General features: G+C 38.5%; 1 protein-coding gene across 1 annotated transcript; it reads left to right on the top strand.

Moving 5' to 3' along the window:
* Positions 1-763: 763 nt before the first annotated feature.
* On the top strand, positions 764-19,740 carry LOC105948322 (cathepsin S). The gene is made up of 8 exons (XM_018096544.2): positions 764-802; positions 1,534-1,683; positions 6,090-6,212; positions 7,429-7,584; positions 13,626-13,847; positions 14,401-14,569; positions 16,638-16,749; positions 18,188-19,740. The coding sequence occupies exons 2-8, from the start codon at positions 1,552-1,554 to the stop codon at positions 18,285-18,287; spliced, it is 1,014 nt and encodes a 337-aa protein (XP_017952033.2). The 5' UTR covers positions 764-802; positions 1,534-1,551; the 3' UTR covers positions 18,288-19,740.
* The last annotated feature ends 1,074 nt before the right edge of the window (positions 19,741-20,814 follow it).

Below are 20,814 nucleotides of genomic sequence, written 5' to 3' on the forward strand. Positions count from 1 at the left end.
GTGACTTAGCCTTTCCTTCTCCTTTAAGTCTCCTATGTTCTAGTTCAGTCTTCCCATTGATTGGTAGCTATGTTTCCAATGCCTACTTATAAACCATCCCAATAAGTCATCCAATCTACACAATTATTAACCATCTATATATTTGTATAAAGTAGTGTCTGGTCAACATTCTACCTTCACTCTCATATAAGCCATATAGTGGTCTTTTTGGACTTTATTTAGCCTCAGATTGAATAGCCACATTTACTGTTTGGTGTAGGTTAAAGAAAGAAATTCACCACCCCAATTATTTGTTACGTTTAAAGGTATTTAGAGTTGCTATGTTTCCTTGCTAATGGGTGTTGCAGTTAAACAGCAGCCTGAGGGATGCAGGTAGGACCTTTTTTTTTAGCTCTGAAACTTTTTAAGGTATTGGCTGATTTGGGGGGTCCTCTGTCTGTTATGGGTACCTACAGTAGGTGGGACTGTTCAGTTCTCTAACAGATATAATTGCTAAACATCAGCAGAATAATAAAAAACAAACTTTCTAAAGTGACAAAAGTGCTGCTTGCCTTCACGATGCTACTATCTTTAGGTAAATTAATTGAACACTGTATCCTCTCTGCAGTAAGTTATAAAGCTTCTTCATTTGCATGGGAGGCTGCAAAAAGTATTCTGAGCTGATTTGTGGCTTTGCTCGACTGTTTGCCCTTCCTATTGGGGCGGTCTCTGCCAGCATTAAGCCTTATAAGCTGCCTTAGGGCTCCACAACTTGCTACTGGGACTTTTTCCTGCTCTTCAGGGTATTCCTTGTTTTGTCCAGGTACAGTTACTGTCCTCATAGTATTCCTATTGCAATCCTTGGCTTATTTACTATATACTATACCTACCTGTTTTATGCCTATTTGAATATGGGTTTATCTACTCTCATAATAAAAAACAGTATTATAAAAAAAAGACTCTAAATATATAATTATCTTTATATATTTCTAACTTATTTGCCAACCCTTTACAGAGATTTTTCATAATTTATAACATATTTTAAAATTTGTCTAATTACTTTTTATATTTTTGCAGTTTTATCAGCACACACCTGATATGGTATGGGCAAGTTTTTTATTTTGTGAAGTTAACACTTTTTGGTCTTTGCCCCCTTTCTCTACTGTTACTGTTACTGTCAGTGTCAATTACCTTTTTTTTTTTTTTTTTTGGTGGAAATGCTACTTAAAGGGGCATTTATGAAAGGGTGAAATAGAGCTTAATAGTTCTATAGTTCAAAAGAGCTCCCTATTAATTTCTGTGGCATTTCTAAAGGCTGATTTGTCATGGCTTGTGAAAAGAGAGTAAGCAAGTATTATTCTGGGGCAATGACAAAAAATTATTAAACAATAAGTAGGCAAAAAATGATTAATAATAAGTAGGCAAAACATGCAAAAAGTGAACAACAAAAAATAAACATGATAAACAGGTTTGTATGTATGAGCTGTATATGTATGGGTGCTTTTGTATTTATGGTTCAGTACTACTGTCAGTTCTAGTTTACTTTTTCTCCAGTTAGGGATTACCAAACCCATGGGACCCTCCAGCATCTGCCTTGTGGCTCTGCTTTCCCTACTGATCCTGGCTCACTCGGCCCCTGATCCCACCCTGGACACTCACTGGCAGCTGTGGGTTAAAACTCACCAGAAGACCTATAAGGATGCGGTAAGGGCTTGTTGGCTTTCTCTTAAATACTGGGAAACATACTGCTACTGGTATTAATCAATAAAATATTAATTTGTTTTTGTCTGGGACAGTCCATTGCTCTGGCAATTAAAATACAAGAATACAAATATTTCATAGGTCATAGGTCTACAACAGTGCTGTCCAACTGGCGGCCCGTGGGCCGCATGCGGCCCGCGACCCCCCTCTGTGTGGCCCCCCCACCTGTCTGGCTGCTTTGATGGCTTACCTTTGAGTAAGCATTAAATGGTATCAGTACTGAGATTAACTGGCCCCCTGCATGGTTCTCACCTCAGATTCAGGCTGTAATCCCTCTGTATTGTTTAAAAATGTAATCCCCTGTGATTTTCACACCTTTTAATACCTGCATTGTTCACCCCCTGCAGTGTTCACACCTCAGGCTCAGACTGTGTTCACTTCTTCACACCTCAGACATAGGTACTGTAGGCAGAGTATGGCACATACGGCCAGCATAGGGCAGGTAGAGTATGGCACACACAGGCAGCATAGGTCAGGGAGGGTATGGCACACACAGGAAGGGTAGGGCAGGCAGAGTATGGCACACACAGTCAGGGTAGGGCAGGCAGAGTATGGCCCACACAGGAAGGGTAGGGCAGACAGAGTATGGCACACACAGTCAGGGTAGGGCAGGCAGAGTATGGCACACACAGGCAGGGTAGGGCAGGCAGAGTATGGCACACAGAGGCAGCATAGGGAAGGCAGAGTATGGCACACAGAGGCAGGGTAGGACAGGCAGAGTATGGCACACACAGAAAGCATAGGACAGGCAGAGTGCTGCCTGTGTGTGCCATACTCTGCTTGCCCTATGCTGCTTGTGGGAGGTGAACCTGGCAGGGGTTTGTTGTGGGAGTTTGTTAGCAGTTGAAAATAGCCATTAAATGGTCCCAAAGGTGTGTAATTATGTACTGGGGGTTTCTCTGCTATCCACAGGGGAGGAGGAGGCATATGGAATTTAAGGGTATATCTTAATATGACATAATTCTTTCACATATGAATGATGGTTGATATCCCCACAGTAAGGACCAAGCATTTGGGATTTTGCTGTGCTACCACCATTGTGATAAAATAGGTGTGGTTTGAAGTGGGTGTGGTTTCAAAAAGGGGAGTGGTCAAAACTGGCTTCCATTAGCGGCCCTCCACCATGTATGCTATAGAAATTCCGGCCCTCGGCACCGTAGAAGTTGGACAGCACTGGTCTACAACAAAAGCCTGTAGTCTGTATTTATATTATAACAGTCAGATGTTTGTAACAAACTGCAGTCAGTGAGAATATTGTAAAAGTCAGGTATATGTAATGTAATAATAATAAGGATATTAGAACAGTCAATGGTCTACAGCACCCTGTAGTTAATAATAAGTTAATATTAAGAATAACAGAACAGTCAGAAATCTGTATGTAACAACCTGTAGTTAATAATAATAGAGCAGACAGACATCTTTATGTAACAACCTGTAGTTAGTAAGAATAATAGAACAGTCATATGTCTGTATGTAACAACCTATAGTTAATAATAATAGAGCAGACAGACATCTGTGTATAACAACCTGTAGTTAATAATAATAATAATAATAGAGCAAACAGACTGTACATCTGTATGTAACAACTTGTAGTTCATAATAATAGAGCAGACAGACATCTGTATATAACGACCAGTAGTTAATAATAATAGAGCAGACAGACATCTGTATGTAACAACCTGTAGTTAATAATAATAGAGCAGACAGACATCTGTGTATAACAACCTGTAGTTAATAATAATAATAATAATAGAGCAAACAGACTGTACATCTGTATGTAACAACTTGTAGTTCATAATAATAGAGCAGACAGACATCTGTATATAACGACCAGTAGTTAATAATAATAGAGCAGACAGACATCTGTATGTAACAACCTGTAGTTAATAATAATAGAGCAGACAGACATCTGTATGTAACAACCTGTAGTTAATAATAATTGAACAGTCAGACATCTAAATGTAACGACCTGTAGTTAATAATAATTGAACAGTCAGACATCTAAATGTAACAACCTGTAGTTAATAATAATTGAACAGTCAGACATCTAAATGTAACAACTTGTAGTTAATAAGAATGTTTGTGCAATTAGAGTTCTATAGCAACATGTAATTATAAGAATATTTAGGTCTGTGGCAACCTGTAGTTGGGGCCATTTTAATAAATGGGCAAAAGGTGCATTTGCCCAAGGCCAACCAGGACAGAGGACCCACCGCCAGATTTTCATGTGCTATACTTTTGACTGAATCATCCCCCTGGAATGGCAACCTGTATAAAATAGGACCATTAAATATTTTACAATTGAATATAATTTATATTTGTAAACAAAGCAATAACACACAAAGCAATAATGGTTTTAGCACTGCACTTATTTTTTTCTGTTTATGATTTTTATTACAATCCCCCATAAGAGGTCAACCTGCATTCAATAAGGATATTAGAACAGTCAGTGCTATTTCAAGGGGTGGTTCTCCTATAAAATAGCCAATTCTAAACAACTTTCAATTGGTCTTCATTATTTATTTTTTATAGTTTTTAAATGATTCCCCTTCAACTTCTCTCATTCAAACTGCTCCCTGGTTGCTAAGGCAATTTGGATCCTAGCAACCAGCTGCTGAAACTCCAAACTGGAGAGCTGCTGAACAAAAAGTGGAATAACTAAAAAACAATTATCAAAAAATGAAGATCAATTGCAAATCATCTCAGGATATTACTCTCTACATCACACTAAAAGTTTACGCAAAGTAGAACAGCCCCTTTAACAATCCGTAGTCAATAAGGATATTAGAACAGTCAGAAGTACGCAACAAACTGTAATCAAAAAGAATGTTAGAACTATCAAAATTCTGTAAAAACCTATGGTAAACATTATATTAATTAGAGTATAACAACATGTAGTCAGTAAAAATTATAGAACAGAACACATATGTATATCTCCTAAAATGAGATTTAGGGCTAAACTTCACAGGAGATTTTGTAGGATGGTGTTGGATTGACTAAATACATCTGTTGTTGCAATGGTTAAAATATAATGGAACTGATATAAAAATCTGATGTGTAAACTACAGGAAAGATTTGCCATCTGGTATGACACACTTGTTGAAAGGAAATGCTGCATGCTGTGCGTCTTCATCTGATAAGATAAAATCTGACAGACTTTTTGTTTTCTCATTGAAGTACATTGACTGTCGGATGTAGATGCAGGAACAAAACCCACAATCCAACTTTATCTGATCCGAATTTATCTGATCTGAATTTACATTGCAGCCTATGAGCCTATCAGATTCCTACAAAATCTTGAAAAGATACTGTCATGATTTTTATGGGGTACTTTTTATTTCTTACTATTGAGTGCTATTCTGATACCTACTGGGAGCTGCAATCTTGCTCCCTTCCCATTTTTCTGCTGATCGGCTGCTGGGGGGGGTTTAGGATATCACTCTAAGTTGCAGCTCAGCAGTAAAGTGTGACTGGAGTTTATCAGAGCACAGGTTACATGACTGTGGCACCCTGGGAAATGAAGAATATGGCTAGCCCCATGTGAAATTTCAAAATTACATATACAGGTATAGGACCCGTTATCCAGAATGCTCGGGATAAGGGGTCTTTCCGTAATTTGGATCTCCATACCTTAAGTCTACTAAAGAATCAATCTAAATCCAATAGGATTGTTTTGCATCCAATAAGGATTATGTGTATCTTAGTTGGGATCAATTACAGGTACTGTTTTATTATTACAGAGAAAAGGGAATCATTTAACCATTAAATAAACCCAATAGGGCTGTTCTGCCCCCAATAAAGGGTAATTATATCTTAGTTGGGATCAAGTACAGGTACTGTTTTATTATTACAGAGAAAAGGGAATCATTTAACCATGAAATAAACCCAATAGGGCTGTTCTGCCCCCAATAAGGGGTAATTATATCTTAGTTGGGATGAATTACAAGGTACTGTTTTATTATTACAGAGAAAATGGAAATCAGTTTTAAAATTCTGAATTATTTGATTAAAATGAAGTCTATGGGAGACGGGCATTCCGTAATTCGGAGCTTTCTGGTTAACGGGTTTCCGGATAAGGGATCCCATACCTGTAATAAAATCTTTGCACTTTAAAAAAAATGAATTTCAATGCAGGATTCTGCTGGAGAAGCTCTGTTAATTGATGCATTTACAAAAAAACAAAAAAAAAACAAACCCCCCACTTGGCTGGGGAGGGGGGATTTCTAATAACTATAAAGGAAGAATATCTAGTATAAATAAATCTAAAGCAACTGGACTTGTTTTATGCTTTATGTAGCAACAAAACAAAAAAATTACCATAATGTATCATTCATTTTCCATCAACACAGGAAGAGGAACGTGCCAGACGGACCATCTGGGAGGAGACACTGAAATTTATCACAGTCCATAACTTGGAATATTCCTTGGGACTCCACACTTATGAGGTTGGGATGAACCATCTGGGAGATATGGTAAGAACTCTGAGTCTGTGTTTTAGTAACTTTATTGGATATTGCTGTTGGAACAAGTATGTAGGCTCCCCAGCATTTCGGACCCCTCTTTGCCAACCTGTAAGAAATAAGTTTGGCTTAGGGCCAACTGTGGCAAAGCCCAGGGAAAATGAACCTGCATAACCCCCTATTATTTGTATAAAACTATCCAACTTTCCTTGCTGCTCTTGTACTGCATCTCCCTGCATCCCCAACCAGTGTCGGACTGACCCACCAGGATACCAGGAAAACTCCCGTTGGATTCAGGTGTCAGTGGGCCCTCCTGCTTCTTACCATTTGACCTACTTCATGGTCCCTATTTTTGAATGGGAACAAAGGGGAGAAATAGATGGAAAAATAGATGCTAGCATGTAAATAAAAGAGACTAGGAGGATAAAGAGGTTGAGTGAGGAAATGGTTAAAATAGTTTGGAGAGTTGGCCTATAGTCTAAGCTTTTCTGGTGGGCCCCTGGGGTCCCAGTCCTCAACAGTACATGGCTGGAAGTTGTAGATTAACATCAATTAGAAGCTCTAGGTTGCACAGCCCCTATATAAAATGTTTCCGTCATTATCTTTTTATGCCCAAGTTCTAGATGTCCAACATCTAGAACTCTTAACACTACCATGTCTAACTGTAAGTACTGTCCCACAATCCCAGTATCTAACCCTGTAAAGGCAGCACCAGAAGAATGCGGAAGATTAGAGACATAGCTGGGCACAGTAAACAAGATCATGGTGATTTTTATACACTTCCTTTAACTAAACTCCATGCCTTGACTAATGTTTAGTGGTTATTTCTAAATGTAATTGTAGTATTTCTGTTCCTTGCTTGTTACATACGCTGGCATCTGGTACATTGTTCCAAGAGTCAGAACTAGCAGTGCAGAAATATATAAGCAGCCACACAAATGCCATTTTAATAGCAATTACATTTACAAATAATTTTAAAATTGCTGAAAATGTGTATCAATTAACAGTATATTAGAAAGTTCCTTAGAAAAAAAAATAGTTTTTAGGTAGTGTTCCCCTTTAAACATCAGAGCATGATGAAGAAGCAATAGTCAATGGGCGAGGATTTCTTGCTGGGTTAAATGGGAAATGTTTAAGCAGGTAGTTAGGTAAGATGAGAAGCCCAAACATGGGCAGAAATGTGTGTGGGGTTCTAGGCTGGGTAACTTGTGATGCTTTTGTTTAACAGACTGTTGACGAATTCACTGCTACTATGTCAGGATTTAAAGCGTCTGATGATCCAGTGCCCAATGTAACATATGTACCAATAAGAGGGATGAAGAGAACAATACCACATGAAATAGACTGGAGAGAAAAAGGTTGTGTGACTGACGTGAAGAGCCAGGTATTGCCAACCCTTAACAATATAATTTGGCTGTCTAGAGTATGCGACCATTCTCCAGCCATTAAAGGACATGTAAACCCTACATTTTCCTACCATGTATATAAGTTGGGCACATCTCCCCCATCTGAACCACACCATTTGTACTGCAAATATCCTCTCTGTTCACCAGCACCATCACATTTTTCTAAAACATTTATATGTACAAACAGAACATGTGCGCTGTAAAGTTCATGCAGTGAAGAATGCAGGCTTACACTGGCAGAACTTACTTTGATAAGAAAAATAAGTCCTACTTGGATCGATACACCGAGCTCAGGAAGGAGGTTAGAAGTAAAAACATGTTTCTCCAACAGAGTGCATAGCTAGAGCAGAGGTAACCAGCAATACCATCTCTTCATTGGCTGCTAGACTTGAGGGTGTGTTTGGTAAGAACTGAGCATGCCCAGTAGCCAAGGGCCAAAGTAAATTCCTAAGGGAGGGGGCCAAGCGAGTTAGAGGAGGAGAAGGGATCCTAAGTGATTAAGGAGATGCTGAAAAAAATGAGACAAAAAGAACAAGAACACCAAAATGTAACTTATATATACAGAAACTATGTAGGGTAGTCAGAGCAGCCCCCTAGTGATCAAAAGTGGGTTATACATGTACCAATTATAAACTCTTATACTACTTAAAAAATTGTTGAAAATGTCTATCCATTAAAAGAATTAAAGAAAAACTATACCCCCAGAAGGAATACCTACCAACAGATAGTTTATATTATGTTAAGTGGCCTATTAACCCTTTTACTGCCAGCCGTTTTGGTCAAAGTGGAACTTGTATTGCCAGACAGTTTTTGAACATTTTGCACTGTTTCACTTTAGGGGCCTTTCCTCGGGGGGACTTTTAGTTTACCCAGGAAAACAATATAACGTTTTTTTCAGGACAACCTAAGTTTTTAAAATATGGTAGAATTTTTGTGCAATTCCAATTCTGTAACAAGATATAGGCTTCTAAATGTCTAAAAATGCAAAAAAAATCAAATTTTCCATAATATAAACACACATACTAGAAACAAAAATTATTTTATGCACGAATATACAACTGATTTGGAAAGTCCCATGTCTCCTGAACGTGCCAATACCAAATATATATAGTTTTATGGAGATTTCTCACTTGTATAGGTCAAAAACTCCCAGCAGTACACTACCAAATTCCCAAAGCACTGCTCCAGAAAGCTGCATACTTTAGATTTCAAGGCCAAAAATTCCACTAACAGAAGGTTTATCCCAGAAAATTGTACATTTTTGGAAAGAACAGATTCTGGGGAATACAGAATAGGCACAACTGTCTGTCTATTCCAAACTATCAAGTCGCAATGCTTTCCTAAAGTTATTGGTTTTTATCAAAATGTGTGATTTTTTTAAAAAATCGCTTCAAAGCTTCCAGTCTATAGTATCTTATCTCCTACAGGTCATAAAGTAACCAAATAAAACACCCTAAATATCAACCCCAGGGGTCCACTGAACAGTTTGATACACAATATGTACAGGTTTAGCTAAGTATGTGACATATAGGGGCCACAATGTGAACATACCCCCATATGATCTATCATTTCTGTCATTTCAGCTCCTGCAAAAGCAACACATTTACATCATTATATGTGGGATAAAGCTAGTAAAAAGTACGCTCACCCCAGAAAGTCATATATTTTTGGAAAGTACACATTCCCCTGAATCTAAAATGGGTACCCGTGTCTTTCTACTCCAAAGTACCAAGCCGCACAGCTTTTCTAAAGTTAGCAATTTTGATGACATTTCCAAAAATCCCCTCAATTCTTCCAGTTTGTAGCATCTTATCTCCCACATTGCATTAGGTACCAAGATAAAACACCCTGAATTTGAACACCAGGGGTCCACTGAACAGTTTGATACACAATATGTATAGGTTTACCTAAGCATGTGGCATGTAGGGGCCCCAATGTGAACATACCCCATATGATCTATCATTTCTGTTATTTCAGCTCCAGCAAAATCAACACATTTACATCATTTATGTGGGATAAAGCTAGTAAAAAGTACGCTCACCCCAGAAAGTCATATATTTTTGGAAAGTAAACATTCCCCCGAATCTAAAATGGGTACCCATGTCTTTCTACTCCAAATTACCAAGCCACATAGTTTTTCTAAATTTAGCAATTTTGATGACATTTCCAAATATCCCCTCAAAGCTTCCACTTTGCAGCATCTTATCTCCCACATAGTGTTAGGTACCAAGATAAAACACCCTAAATTTGAACGCCAGGGGTCCACTGAACAGTTTGATGTCCAATATGTATAGGTTTACCTAAGTATGTGGCATGTAGGGGCCCCAATGGGAACATACCCCCATATGATCTATCATTTCAGCTCCTGCAAAATCAACACATTTATATCCTTTATGTGGGATAATGCTACAAAAAAAGTACACTCACCCCAGAAAGCCATATATTTTTGGAAAGTACACATCCCCCCGAATCTATAATGGGTAAACATTTCTTTTTGCTCCAAAGTACCAAGCTGTAAAGCTTTTCTAAGTTTGCAGATTTTTATGACATTTAGAAAATCGCATAAAAATGTTGCAATTTGCCGCATTTATCTCTCACAATTTCTTGATAAAGATCAGATAAAGGCAAATCACCCCAAATAGCAACACCTAAGGTCTACTGAACAGTTTGATGCCCAATATGCATAGATATACCAAAGTCTGCGGTATGTACTGAACCCAAAATGAGCTCAGCTTTTGCACACAGAGCCCCCTGTCAGTGTATTATGTGCCAAAACTTCCCCTAACTATACAGAGACCCCCACAAAACCATATATTTTTGGAAAGGACACATTCTAACAAATCCAAAAAGGGTAAAGAGTCCTTTCTACACCAAAGTACCAATCTGCAGAGCTTTCCTAAATGTATTGGTTTTTATGACATTTCAGAAAATCGCCTACAAATGTTGCAATTTGCCGCATTTATCTCACACAATTTCTTGCGTACAAAGACAAATCACCCCAAATAGGAACACCTAAGGTCTACAGAACAGTTTGATGCCCAATATGCATGGACATACCAAAGTCTGCGGTATGTACTGACCCCAAAATGAAAATAGCGCATAAGGATTTCTCACCTGCCAACTTAGCTTTTGCACACAGAGACCCCTGACATTGTATTATGTGCAGTAACCCCCCCTAACTATACACAGACCCCCAGAAAACCATATATTTTTGGAAAGTACACATTCTGATGAATTCAAAATAGGTAAAGTTACACCTGGCAAAGCTACGCTAAAAACAGATTAGGAACAATTATACAGGGATAAAATGCGATAAAACCACAAAAATTGTGCAAATCAGTGAAACAACAAAATAAGTCACATGACAGTGTAATTAGTGGCCAGAATATCTGATCCAATAGTCACGCTGTCAAAATAAACCGTTTTTAGGTAAAAGAAACTAAAAACAAAGTGGTAAAATGAAAAAAAAAACAAAGTGTTTGTGTATACATGTGTAAAAGTTGTGTGACAGTGTGTATATGAGTGTAAATAAGTGTATAAAAGTGTGAAAAATAAAAAAAACTGCTAAATTATGTGCTGTAAGTGTGTGTAAATGTATGTAAGTGTGTATAAATGTATGTAAGTGTGTGTGTAAGTGTTTAAATGCAAAAAAAACCCCAAACACTTTACCTGTCCTGAAGACCCGATCGCCTCTTCCTCCAGACTGCAGTGGGCTGGTGCTAGGGGGGCAAGTAGGAAGCAGCCGACGCGATGCGATTGCGTCTGCTGCTTCCTGGAGGGTCCTGCGACACGATCGTGTCGCAGGACCCACATGATAGCCCCCTGGCTCATTGCCCAGGGGGGCTGTCATCGCGGCACATGCCGCCGCTGCAGAGAGCAGCCTTTAAATGCCAACGACGTATGGGACACGTCGTTGGCAGTAAAAAGGTTAAAGAATCTCGCCAAACTGGAATATATATACAGATGAAGCGCTGGGCATCCCATAAGGTGTCTGGTTACAACCAGTTGTGATATCACAAGATAACTATTTTAGTTAACCCAAACTGCAATGAAAAGGTCACCACTAGATGCTCCTAGTGAGCTTAGTCACTCAGTACACATTGTAAAACCCAAGACAGGCAAATTGGAATGCCTTCAGTGTCACATTTGGCTTCTATGCTAAGGAAGTGTTAGCTTTGGAGACTAGAAAAATGTACAGACAGTCACAGATTATTTAAATGTGCAGAAGTGTAATGATCTATTCATATGGATGCAGCCTTTGAATTACTGGTGAAAGATAAAATCTACAGAAGAAACACCAATATGTGTTCTATGGTTCCTCATATTGTGCATATATATAAATATCAGTATGTAGCGTTATATATTAAAATAAAACCCATACCACACGTGTTCTTGTAGCTCAGTGAATAAGTGAAGATGTACAATGGGGTGTATGAATGTATTTATTTGTTTATATAGTAACAAAATTGTCTGCAGTGCTTTATACAAGGTGTGAACACAAACAGAGGTATAGTTATAATAAGTTATGTTATAATAAGTAGAGAGGTTGCAAGTTCAAACCCTTATAATTGTTTGGTTATTTTTCTGATCTTTTTGAACAGTTCCTCAAGTAGCTTCATTTTTCCTGCAGAGGACCTAATAACCTATACAAGTACAACTTTATCTGACTCTCTGATTTATTGTATAAAATGTACTTCATGGCTTATGAAAATTGCAGATTAGGGCTCCTTAAAATGGAAATAATGATAACTGGAGACAGGTGAAATTCGGGGAACGGTTGGTTTAATTTGAATTGAAGTGCATCTTATGGACTGTACAAAAGATAAATCTGCAGGTATTAGATACACATCTTCTTTTGGCAATAAAAGCTCACCAGAAATACGTTGTACATTTACCTTTGAGACATACATACACCAATTACTAATTACCATTCATACACCAATTTCTAGCCCTTTGCTAAAATTGTAAGCCAAAGGGTAGGCCATGCAACCGGACAAGTCCTATATTACATAGTAACATAGTTACATAGGGTTGAAAAAAGACCATCAAGTGCAACCCCTCCAAGTAAACCCAGCACATACAGACCCATACTGACCTCTTTATGCACTCACATACAGACCCACACTGACCTATCTATCCACTCACATACAGACCCACACTGACCTATCTATCCACTCACATACAGACCCACACTGACCTATCTATCCACTCACATACAGACCCACACTGACCTATCTATCCACTCACATACAGACCCATACTGACCAATCTATCCACTCACATACAGACCCATGCTGACCTATCTATCCACTCACATACAGACCCATACTGACCTATCTATCCACTCACATACAGACCCATACTGACCTATCTATCCACTCACATACAGACCTATACTGACCTATCTATCCACTCACATACAGACCCATACTGACCTATCTATCCACTCACATACAGACCCATACTGACCTATCTATCCACTCACATACAGACCCATACTGACCTATCTATCCACTCACATACAGACCCATACTGACCTATCTATCCACTCACATACAGACCCATACTGACCTATCTATCCACTCACATACAGACCCACACTGACCTATCTATCCACTCACATACAGACCCACACTGATCTATCTATCCACTCACATACAGACCCATACTGACCTATCTATACACTCACATACATAAACCATATATACTAACATCAATACTAACTGTAGATTTTAGTATCACAATAGCCTTGAATATTATGCTTGTTCAGAACTCATCCAGGCCCCTCTTAAAGGCATTAACAGAATCTGCCATTATAACATCACTAGGAAGGGCATTCCCCAACCTCACTGCCCTCACCTTGAGGAACCCCCTACGCTGCTTCACATGAAAGGGGGGGCCTCTGGTGCGCTGATTGTTTTTATGGGAAAGAAAGAACATCCCCTATCTGCCTATAATCCCCTCTAATGTACTTCAGTCTAATGTCTGCTTTTGTTTCTGTAACTACTTTGGCTTTCAGGGGAAGTGTGGCTCCTGCTATGCTTTCAGTGCTCTAGGAGCTATGGAGGGCCAGTGGCAAGAATGGTCAGAGGAACTGGTGTCTCTTAGTGAACAAAACATAGTTGATTGCTCAAGGGACTACGGAAACAGTGGCTGCAAGGATGGAACCATTACAGGGAGCTTCGAATACATCAAGGACCATGGTGTTGCCAGTGAAAGCTCTTATCCATACAAAGCACAGGTAACTAAAATCTGTCACAGAAGGCAACATGCACATAAAATCTATGTCTATTTCCATGGAAACTATACCATAGAACAGTGCAGGTTAAGTATTTGCTCACAGGGTACAGTTTCCCTTTCAGTCTTCAAGTTTTCACTGTATTTTAAGAAAAGCGTAAACACTTATCTAGCATTTTGCACTTCAGTTTGTAAATCATCAACTTGGTTCCACAACCTTTTTCTTAAGGGACCCACATAAAGCATGGGAGTTGACTTTCAGCTTCACAACCCAGGAAAGATTTTGGGACTAATTATGCTACAGATATTAATTATTAGCTGACACTGTAATATTTACGATCTAAAGCAGGCAAGCAGTTAAATGAGAACAAGAAAGAAGCACCCTAAAGAGCATTATGATCCATCATTGCTTAACAGCAGTCAGTAGGGAGGATCACAAAAGGTGGAACACCTCCTTGTTGTGTGTTATTGAAAATGATGTTCATTATTACTGAGGTTTAGCTGTCACAAATAAAACTCATCAGGATGATACCAGTGTATTATTTTCTTATTTCCAGGAGGGGGCAAAGTGCTACCTTAACCCAAATGCCAAAACATTTCATTGTAAGGGTTACAAAGAAATAGAACACCAAAACGAAGAGCATCTTATGGAAGTCGTGGGAACCATTGGACCTGTGGCTGTAGCTATAGACGCAACACATGATGGATTTAAATACTACACAAATGGTTTGTGTCTATGATTTCCACAGATGCAGTTGCTTTGTGATGTAGATCTGTGTGATTATTTCAACAATAGCTACTATCAACAATAATAGACAAGGTGCAAAGTGCAAAAAAAAAACAAAAAAAACAGGAAGATTGCAATTCTAGAATGGACCTTGAAACTATAAGCCTCACTTTATATGGAATGCTGCCTGAGTTACTGTAGGGCTTACTACAGAGGGTGCAGTAGGAGGGCAGCATGGGTGGCATCTTCTAGAACACTGCCCCATGTCCCAGACTTTTAATGCAGCACAAGGGAGAGTGCATCTTGCATGGATCAATGCCAAGGATGCAAGTGATCCTTGCATAGGCCCCAAGGAGTGTAATATTACAGAGATACAGACCCAGTTGTAATTAAAACAGGTCTTAGCCACAACCCATTCCAACTAAGCCATATCTGTTCTGCCTAAAAACACACCTTAAAGGGGACCTGTCACCATAAGAAATAATTCCAAATCATTTTCTATCATGTTAGTTGAGCAAAATAAACTTTATTTACACAATATAAATCGTTTAATTTTTTTCCCTTCAGTCCTGGAATTTACAGTCACAGCTAGCAGGCAGTCGCCATTTTGTGGACACTGTTATTAAGTCAAGCTTTGTATCACCCCAAAATCTTATGTATTTGCCATCTAGGTGATAAAACAGTACCTGTACTTGATCCCAACTAAGATATAATTACCCCTTATTGGGGGCAGAACAGTCCTATTGGGTTTATTTAATGGTTAAATGATTCCCTTTTCTCTGTAATAATAAAACAGTACCTGTACTTGATCCCAACTAAGATATAATTACCCCTTATTGGGGGCAGAACAGCCCTATTGGGTTTATTTAATGGTTAAATGATTCCCTTTTCTCTGTAATAATAAAACAGTACCTGTACTTGATCCCAACTAAGATATAATTACCCCTTATTGGGGGCAGAACAAGCCTATTGGGTTTATTTAATATTTAAATGATTTTAATCCGGAAAACCCCAGGTCCCGAGCATTCTGGATAACAGGTCCTATACCTGTACAGCTTTTTATGAGTGGGTGACAGTTCCCCTTTAACACCCCCTAGGCCATACCCTTACCTACACTTCCTCTTCTGTCTCTTTCAGAAGATTTAGGCTGCATTTTATAGGGGACATATTTTATAAAAACAAGAATGTGCCACTGCATTTTACTCCTCCTCTTTTGGGCTGGTTTATTGAAAATATCTTCCAAAAACCTACTAATCCCACCCATGTAGAATAGGAACCAATTTGTAACTAGGCAGACATGATAGGGAACTAAAGCCTGCCTTTGCTTATGTGAAGGCAGGGCTGTGATATGTGATATGTGTGGCTATCCCCCTCCTACTGTGCTTCTGGCACCCCTCATTTGAAACACTCGCAGGGTCCACAGCAGATCTATTGGGTGCTCCAATAAAGGGCAATTTTTAAATTAATGATCGTACCTGACACATATATTATATATATAAACATGTATATATATATTATCTTATATGTCTCCTTTAATGCTTTTCTAATATGCTAAGTAGCACATAGTGCAACTTGTTCATCATGTACCAATATTGATTCAAATTAGCACCCATTTTGCAAGTTGCATTTTTCATGGTAGGTGTGGCATCGCTGCTAGGGAGCCAATGAGCGCAATGTCAATAGCCACATTAGTTTTCAGTAAACCTGGGCCAAACCAGTCGATGCAAGCAATTACCAGGGTTTCCTTTTATCCATATGTGTAATTCATCATAACAGGCTGAGCTGAGCAGCAGTTTACATGGCTATTAGAATAAGGGATTAACATTGCAGGAGGGTGTCGAACTTCAGTGCTGCCACTGAACTTTAACACCCCATAGCACAAAATGGGAACTGACTGCCTAAAACATTACAGTTTCTGACACATACATATGCTTTGATAAATGTCAGTGCATTGAACACTTTTCTAGGCAGAAGTGCTACACAGATATGATACTTGTGATTCTTGCAATAGTATTTACATTTGTTTGTGCCTGTCTCTGTAACAGCACGTTATTATTCTTCTGGCAGGTGTTTATACCAATGATAAGTGCAACAATTCTAATGGGGGCCAGAAGCATGCTGTGCTTGTGGTTGGATATGGTAGAGAGGATGGCAAGGACTATTGGCTGGTTAAGAACAGGTAAGAGATCATGAAAGTAATAGTACTTATACATTTTAGAGAAGTAGTAAAAAAAGGAAATATCTTATAAAGTACAAATAACTTTATTTTTTTAGGAGAAAACTTTTCTCCTAATATAGTTCCAGTTTTTTCTTTTTTTTAGGCTTCAATAGAGTTTTCATGTGATAAACTGTAAGATAAGTTTTTCTCAATGAATTGCATCTGGCTCTATAGAACAATCTGGACTTGAATAAGGAAATAAGCTTCTCTCATCAAATTGAATCTGGCCCAAAGTGGGAAAAGAAGACTAACAGCAAAGTATTTAATACAGGGGTGCCCAGACTTTGTCACCCTGTGATCTGCTCTTGCCACCTGGCCTCCCTCATGAGATCTACCACAGTTAAAATAGTGCAACATCTATAATTTGGCGCAATAAGCAAGAACAAGTATTGATGTTTAACAAATACACATAGCAATATATAAATGCCAAATTCACATTTTAATGCCCACATAACATTATTCAAGTGCCAACTTCAAATTTAATGTGAAAGGATTGTGGTAGTTTTTACTTCACTTCTTCATGGGGCACTTTGTAGTCTGCACACAGAAACATATATAAAGTAGGAACAAATATATACAGTGGCCCGCTGGGGACAATCTTCTATACTGGGATGAAACTACAAAGACTGCTTAAGCAGCCACACTCAAAAGCTCCAGTATGCTGCGGATAAAAAAGAAGTGGCGGGATGTCATTCCATTGCATTCCACCTCAAGGTCTACCAGAAACTTTAAAGGGATCTACTGGTAGACCGCGATCTACCTTTTGGCCACCCCTGACCTAATATATCAAGTTTATTGTAAGGTGTTACAAGTTGCTGTGTATTTGCTTTTTCTGTAGCATTTTAGTGTGTGTGTGTAAGAATATATATTTTTATAATCCATAAAAAGTCGGTCAGATAGGCCCGTCGGGGTTGTGTCCATATATGGGCAGATAAGCTGCCAAATTGGGCTAAAGGACCCAAATTGGCAGTTGAAATGTGCCGTGTATGGCTACATTTTCTATGAATGACGGACTATCCCTCACCACCCTAGGCACCGGCCTAAATGCCCCCCTAGTTGGTGGAAGTCACTTCCGCACATCTCAGCAGCATACCCTCTCAACCCCCCAGCTCTGCCATCGGATTTCCATAGAAACTCTTTGGCGGCTAGGGAAATTTTTATTTCTTTTCTAAACAAAAAAAAAATCTATTACATAGGTACCCAAGGGCTGTCCCCAAAAGCTACCGCCCAAGGCACAGGCCACCAGGGGCCTATATAAATACGCCCCTAGGACCACCAATGTTAAGCACTGCATAATTGTGTTCTCACTATATAAATAAATAAATAATAATAATAGCTATCAATAGCCTTTCATGTGTGTGCATTTAAATAATTTGTATTAACTCTCCGTTTGTTTCAGCAATGGGCCAGGTTGGGGCGATAAAGGATACATTAAAATGAGACGAAATTACAGCAACCATTGTGGCATTGCAAATCATGGTGCCTACCCCATTTTTTAAGAGGAGAACATTTCCTTTAAAAGAATATGGCTGTGTGAGGAGTAGATTTTCACAATGCATATCCTGCACCAAGCCTATGTCACTCTTGTAATAATGTATGGAGCTAATACACGTTCTAATGGCTACTGCTTTAAGTGCACACTAGCTGGTACTAATTTTCCAAACCATATATAGAATTGCTCTATGATTGTACCTTTCTGAGCTGAAATATACAGAGTAAGTAAAATGGTCTCTACTATTCAGGTGCAAGCCTCCCTGAAAGTATGCTTACTGGGGATTGTAACTAACCTTACTAGATTTAATTGCCAGAAGATCTCCATTACGGAATCCCTCTTTCTTGCTCGTAAGTACATAGCTCTTAAACGGTTATCGTATGACCCTCCTACAGTGGGGGTATGTGGAAATCTATTTTAACAGAACATATTACACTAGCCCACCTGGTGTATACACAAAGGGGAGTCCCTGATAAATATGATTGTGTCTGGCAGTCCTGGTTAGATTACATCTGTAATTAATGTCACCAATGTTTAATGACACAAGCATAAACTAAGCTTAAACCTTTGAGTTAGTATGCTGTAGAGAGTAACATTCTGAGACAATTTGCAATTGGTCTTCATTTTTTATTATTTGTAGTTTTTTTAATCTTAGCAATCAGGGTGTGATTTGAATAAAAGACTGATATATGAATAGAAAAGTACTTGAATATAAAAATTAGTATATAAATATATATGTTGTATATATGCTGAAACATTCATTTCTTCTCCTATTGGTGCTACACCAGTGATATGTAATCGGGAGTGGGGCAAACTCTTAAAGAGTAATTTACCTCCATGATCTTTGCTCCCAATCCCAACGTCATACCTCAAACAGCAATAGGAGATGGCATATGAGTCGAACAAAGGTAACATGTAAAAATATCATAGTTGTAACTCTAATGTGATATATTTCCAACATCCCCTTCAAGAGAAAATATATGCTTTAGCTTGCACCCCAGCCCTGCACATTTTGAGTTTTCCCCAGCGTCGGATTTCTCCATGTGGCATTGTGACATATTGATTTGCCTTGCCACAAATCCAGGCCTGGTTCTCCCCATTTACAATAATATATTAGCATTACAGTACATGCATTATATATTACACCCACATGCCCTGAATTCCTGCAACTCTGCTAATGCTCCTGTAAGCTCTGAAATGCAATCTGGGAATCTTTATACTGAAACTATTGGAAGGTATGTACATGTGATATAGGCCTTACAGTGTTATTCTGTATACCCTGTCCTAAGTGCAGTGCTAGTGTGTATGAATTGTATTTGTATTGTTGCATCTAACCTATTGTTACTGACCAGAACTGTGGAATAAACTGGTGTTTTATAAAATAATAATATATATCCTTAATTACATCATATTGCTGCTAGGAGTCACATGGTCTATTATCTTGCAATAAATATATTTTGGCAAGGAATTTTATCTTTTCATTGTTTTTGAGAGTTGACACCCAATAATATATATAGTAGAGAATATATGAACAAAGATACTGTTTAAATAAACTCACATGTATCTCCTATTGTAATGATACCATAGGGATAAAAGATGAGGAGTTCTATGACTGTATAAAGGCGCAAGGCTGCAGGTCTTGTATAAGTATATTGTACCATCTATTATTGGCTTTTGTATATTATACATATATTATTTGCAGTTAGTTATCTGGAAAGTTCCACATTACAGGAAGGGCACCTCCCGTAGACTCACTTTTATTCAAATAAAAAGTGTACTTGATCCCAACTAAGATATAATTACCCCTTATTGGGGGCAGAACAGCCCTATTGGGTTTATTTAATGGTTAAATGATTCCCTTTTCTCTGTAATAATAAAACAGTACCTGTACTTGATCCCAACTAAGATATAATTACCCCTTATTGGGGGCAGAACAGCCCTATTGGGTTTATTTCATGTTTAAATGATTCCCTTTTCTCTGTAATAATAAAACAGTACCTGTACTTGATCCCAACTAAGATATAATTAATCCTTACTGGAAGCAAAACAATAATTTTGGGCTTTTTTAATGTTCAAATGATTTTTTAGTAGACTAAAGTTACGTAGATCCAAATTACGGAAATATCCCTTATCCAGAAAACCCCTGGTCCTGAGCATTCTGGATAACAGATCCCATACCTCTCATTCTGCTACACTCCTGCTGCCTGCAGAGTGGTGATTGTGAATAATCGCCTGCCTTTTTGGGTACCCGAAGGTCTTTACTGACCGGAAGCTTGCCCTCCGCCTGGACCTCAATGCCCCATTAGTGATGGGTTTGATTATTTTTCACATTTTTTTAATTATCTGCATTTCCACAAAAAATGACCTTTTCAAATCATGCTTCCATGAAAGGGTATTTCTTAGCACCTTACAAAAAATGCTGGTTTCTCCTGAGGATGGAAGAAGTTTGAGACATTTGCTACCATCAATCTAAAGTTCAGGTTTTTAGGTTTTCTGGAATACTCTCTTGTTCAACCTTCTTGGGGAAATCAACT

This window comes from Xenopus tropicalis, chromosome 8, assembly GCF_000004195.4.
Source record: "Xenopus tropicalis strain Nigerian chromosome 8, UCB_Xtro_10.0, whole genome shotgun sequence".
Classification (NCBI taxonomy): Eukaryota; Metazoa; Chordata; class Amphibia; order Anura; family Pipidae; genus Xenopus; species Xenopus tropicalis.

Coding starts and splice junctions, on each gene's coding strand:
- LOC105948322 (XM_018096544.2), top strand. CDS start 1,552: ATGGGACCCTCCAGCATCTGCCTTGTGGCTCTGCTTTCCCTACTGATC. Junction 1,684..6,089: donor AGAAGACCTATAAGGATGCG/GTAAGGGCTTGT, acceptor CCATCAACACAG/GAAGAGGAACGTGCCAGACG. Junction 13,848..14,400: donor CTTATCCATACAAAGCACAG/GTAACTAAAATC, acceptor TCTTATTTCCAG/GAGGGGGCAAAGTGCTACCT.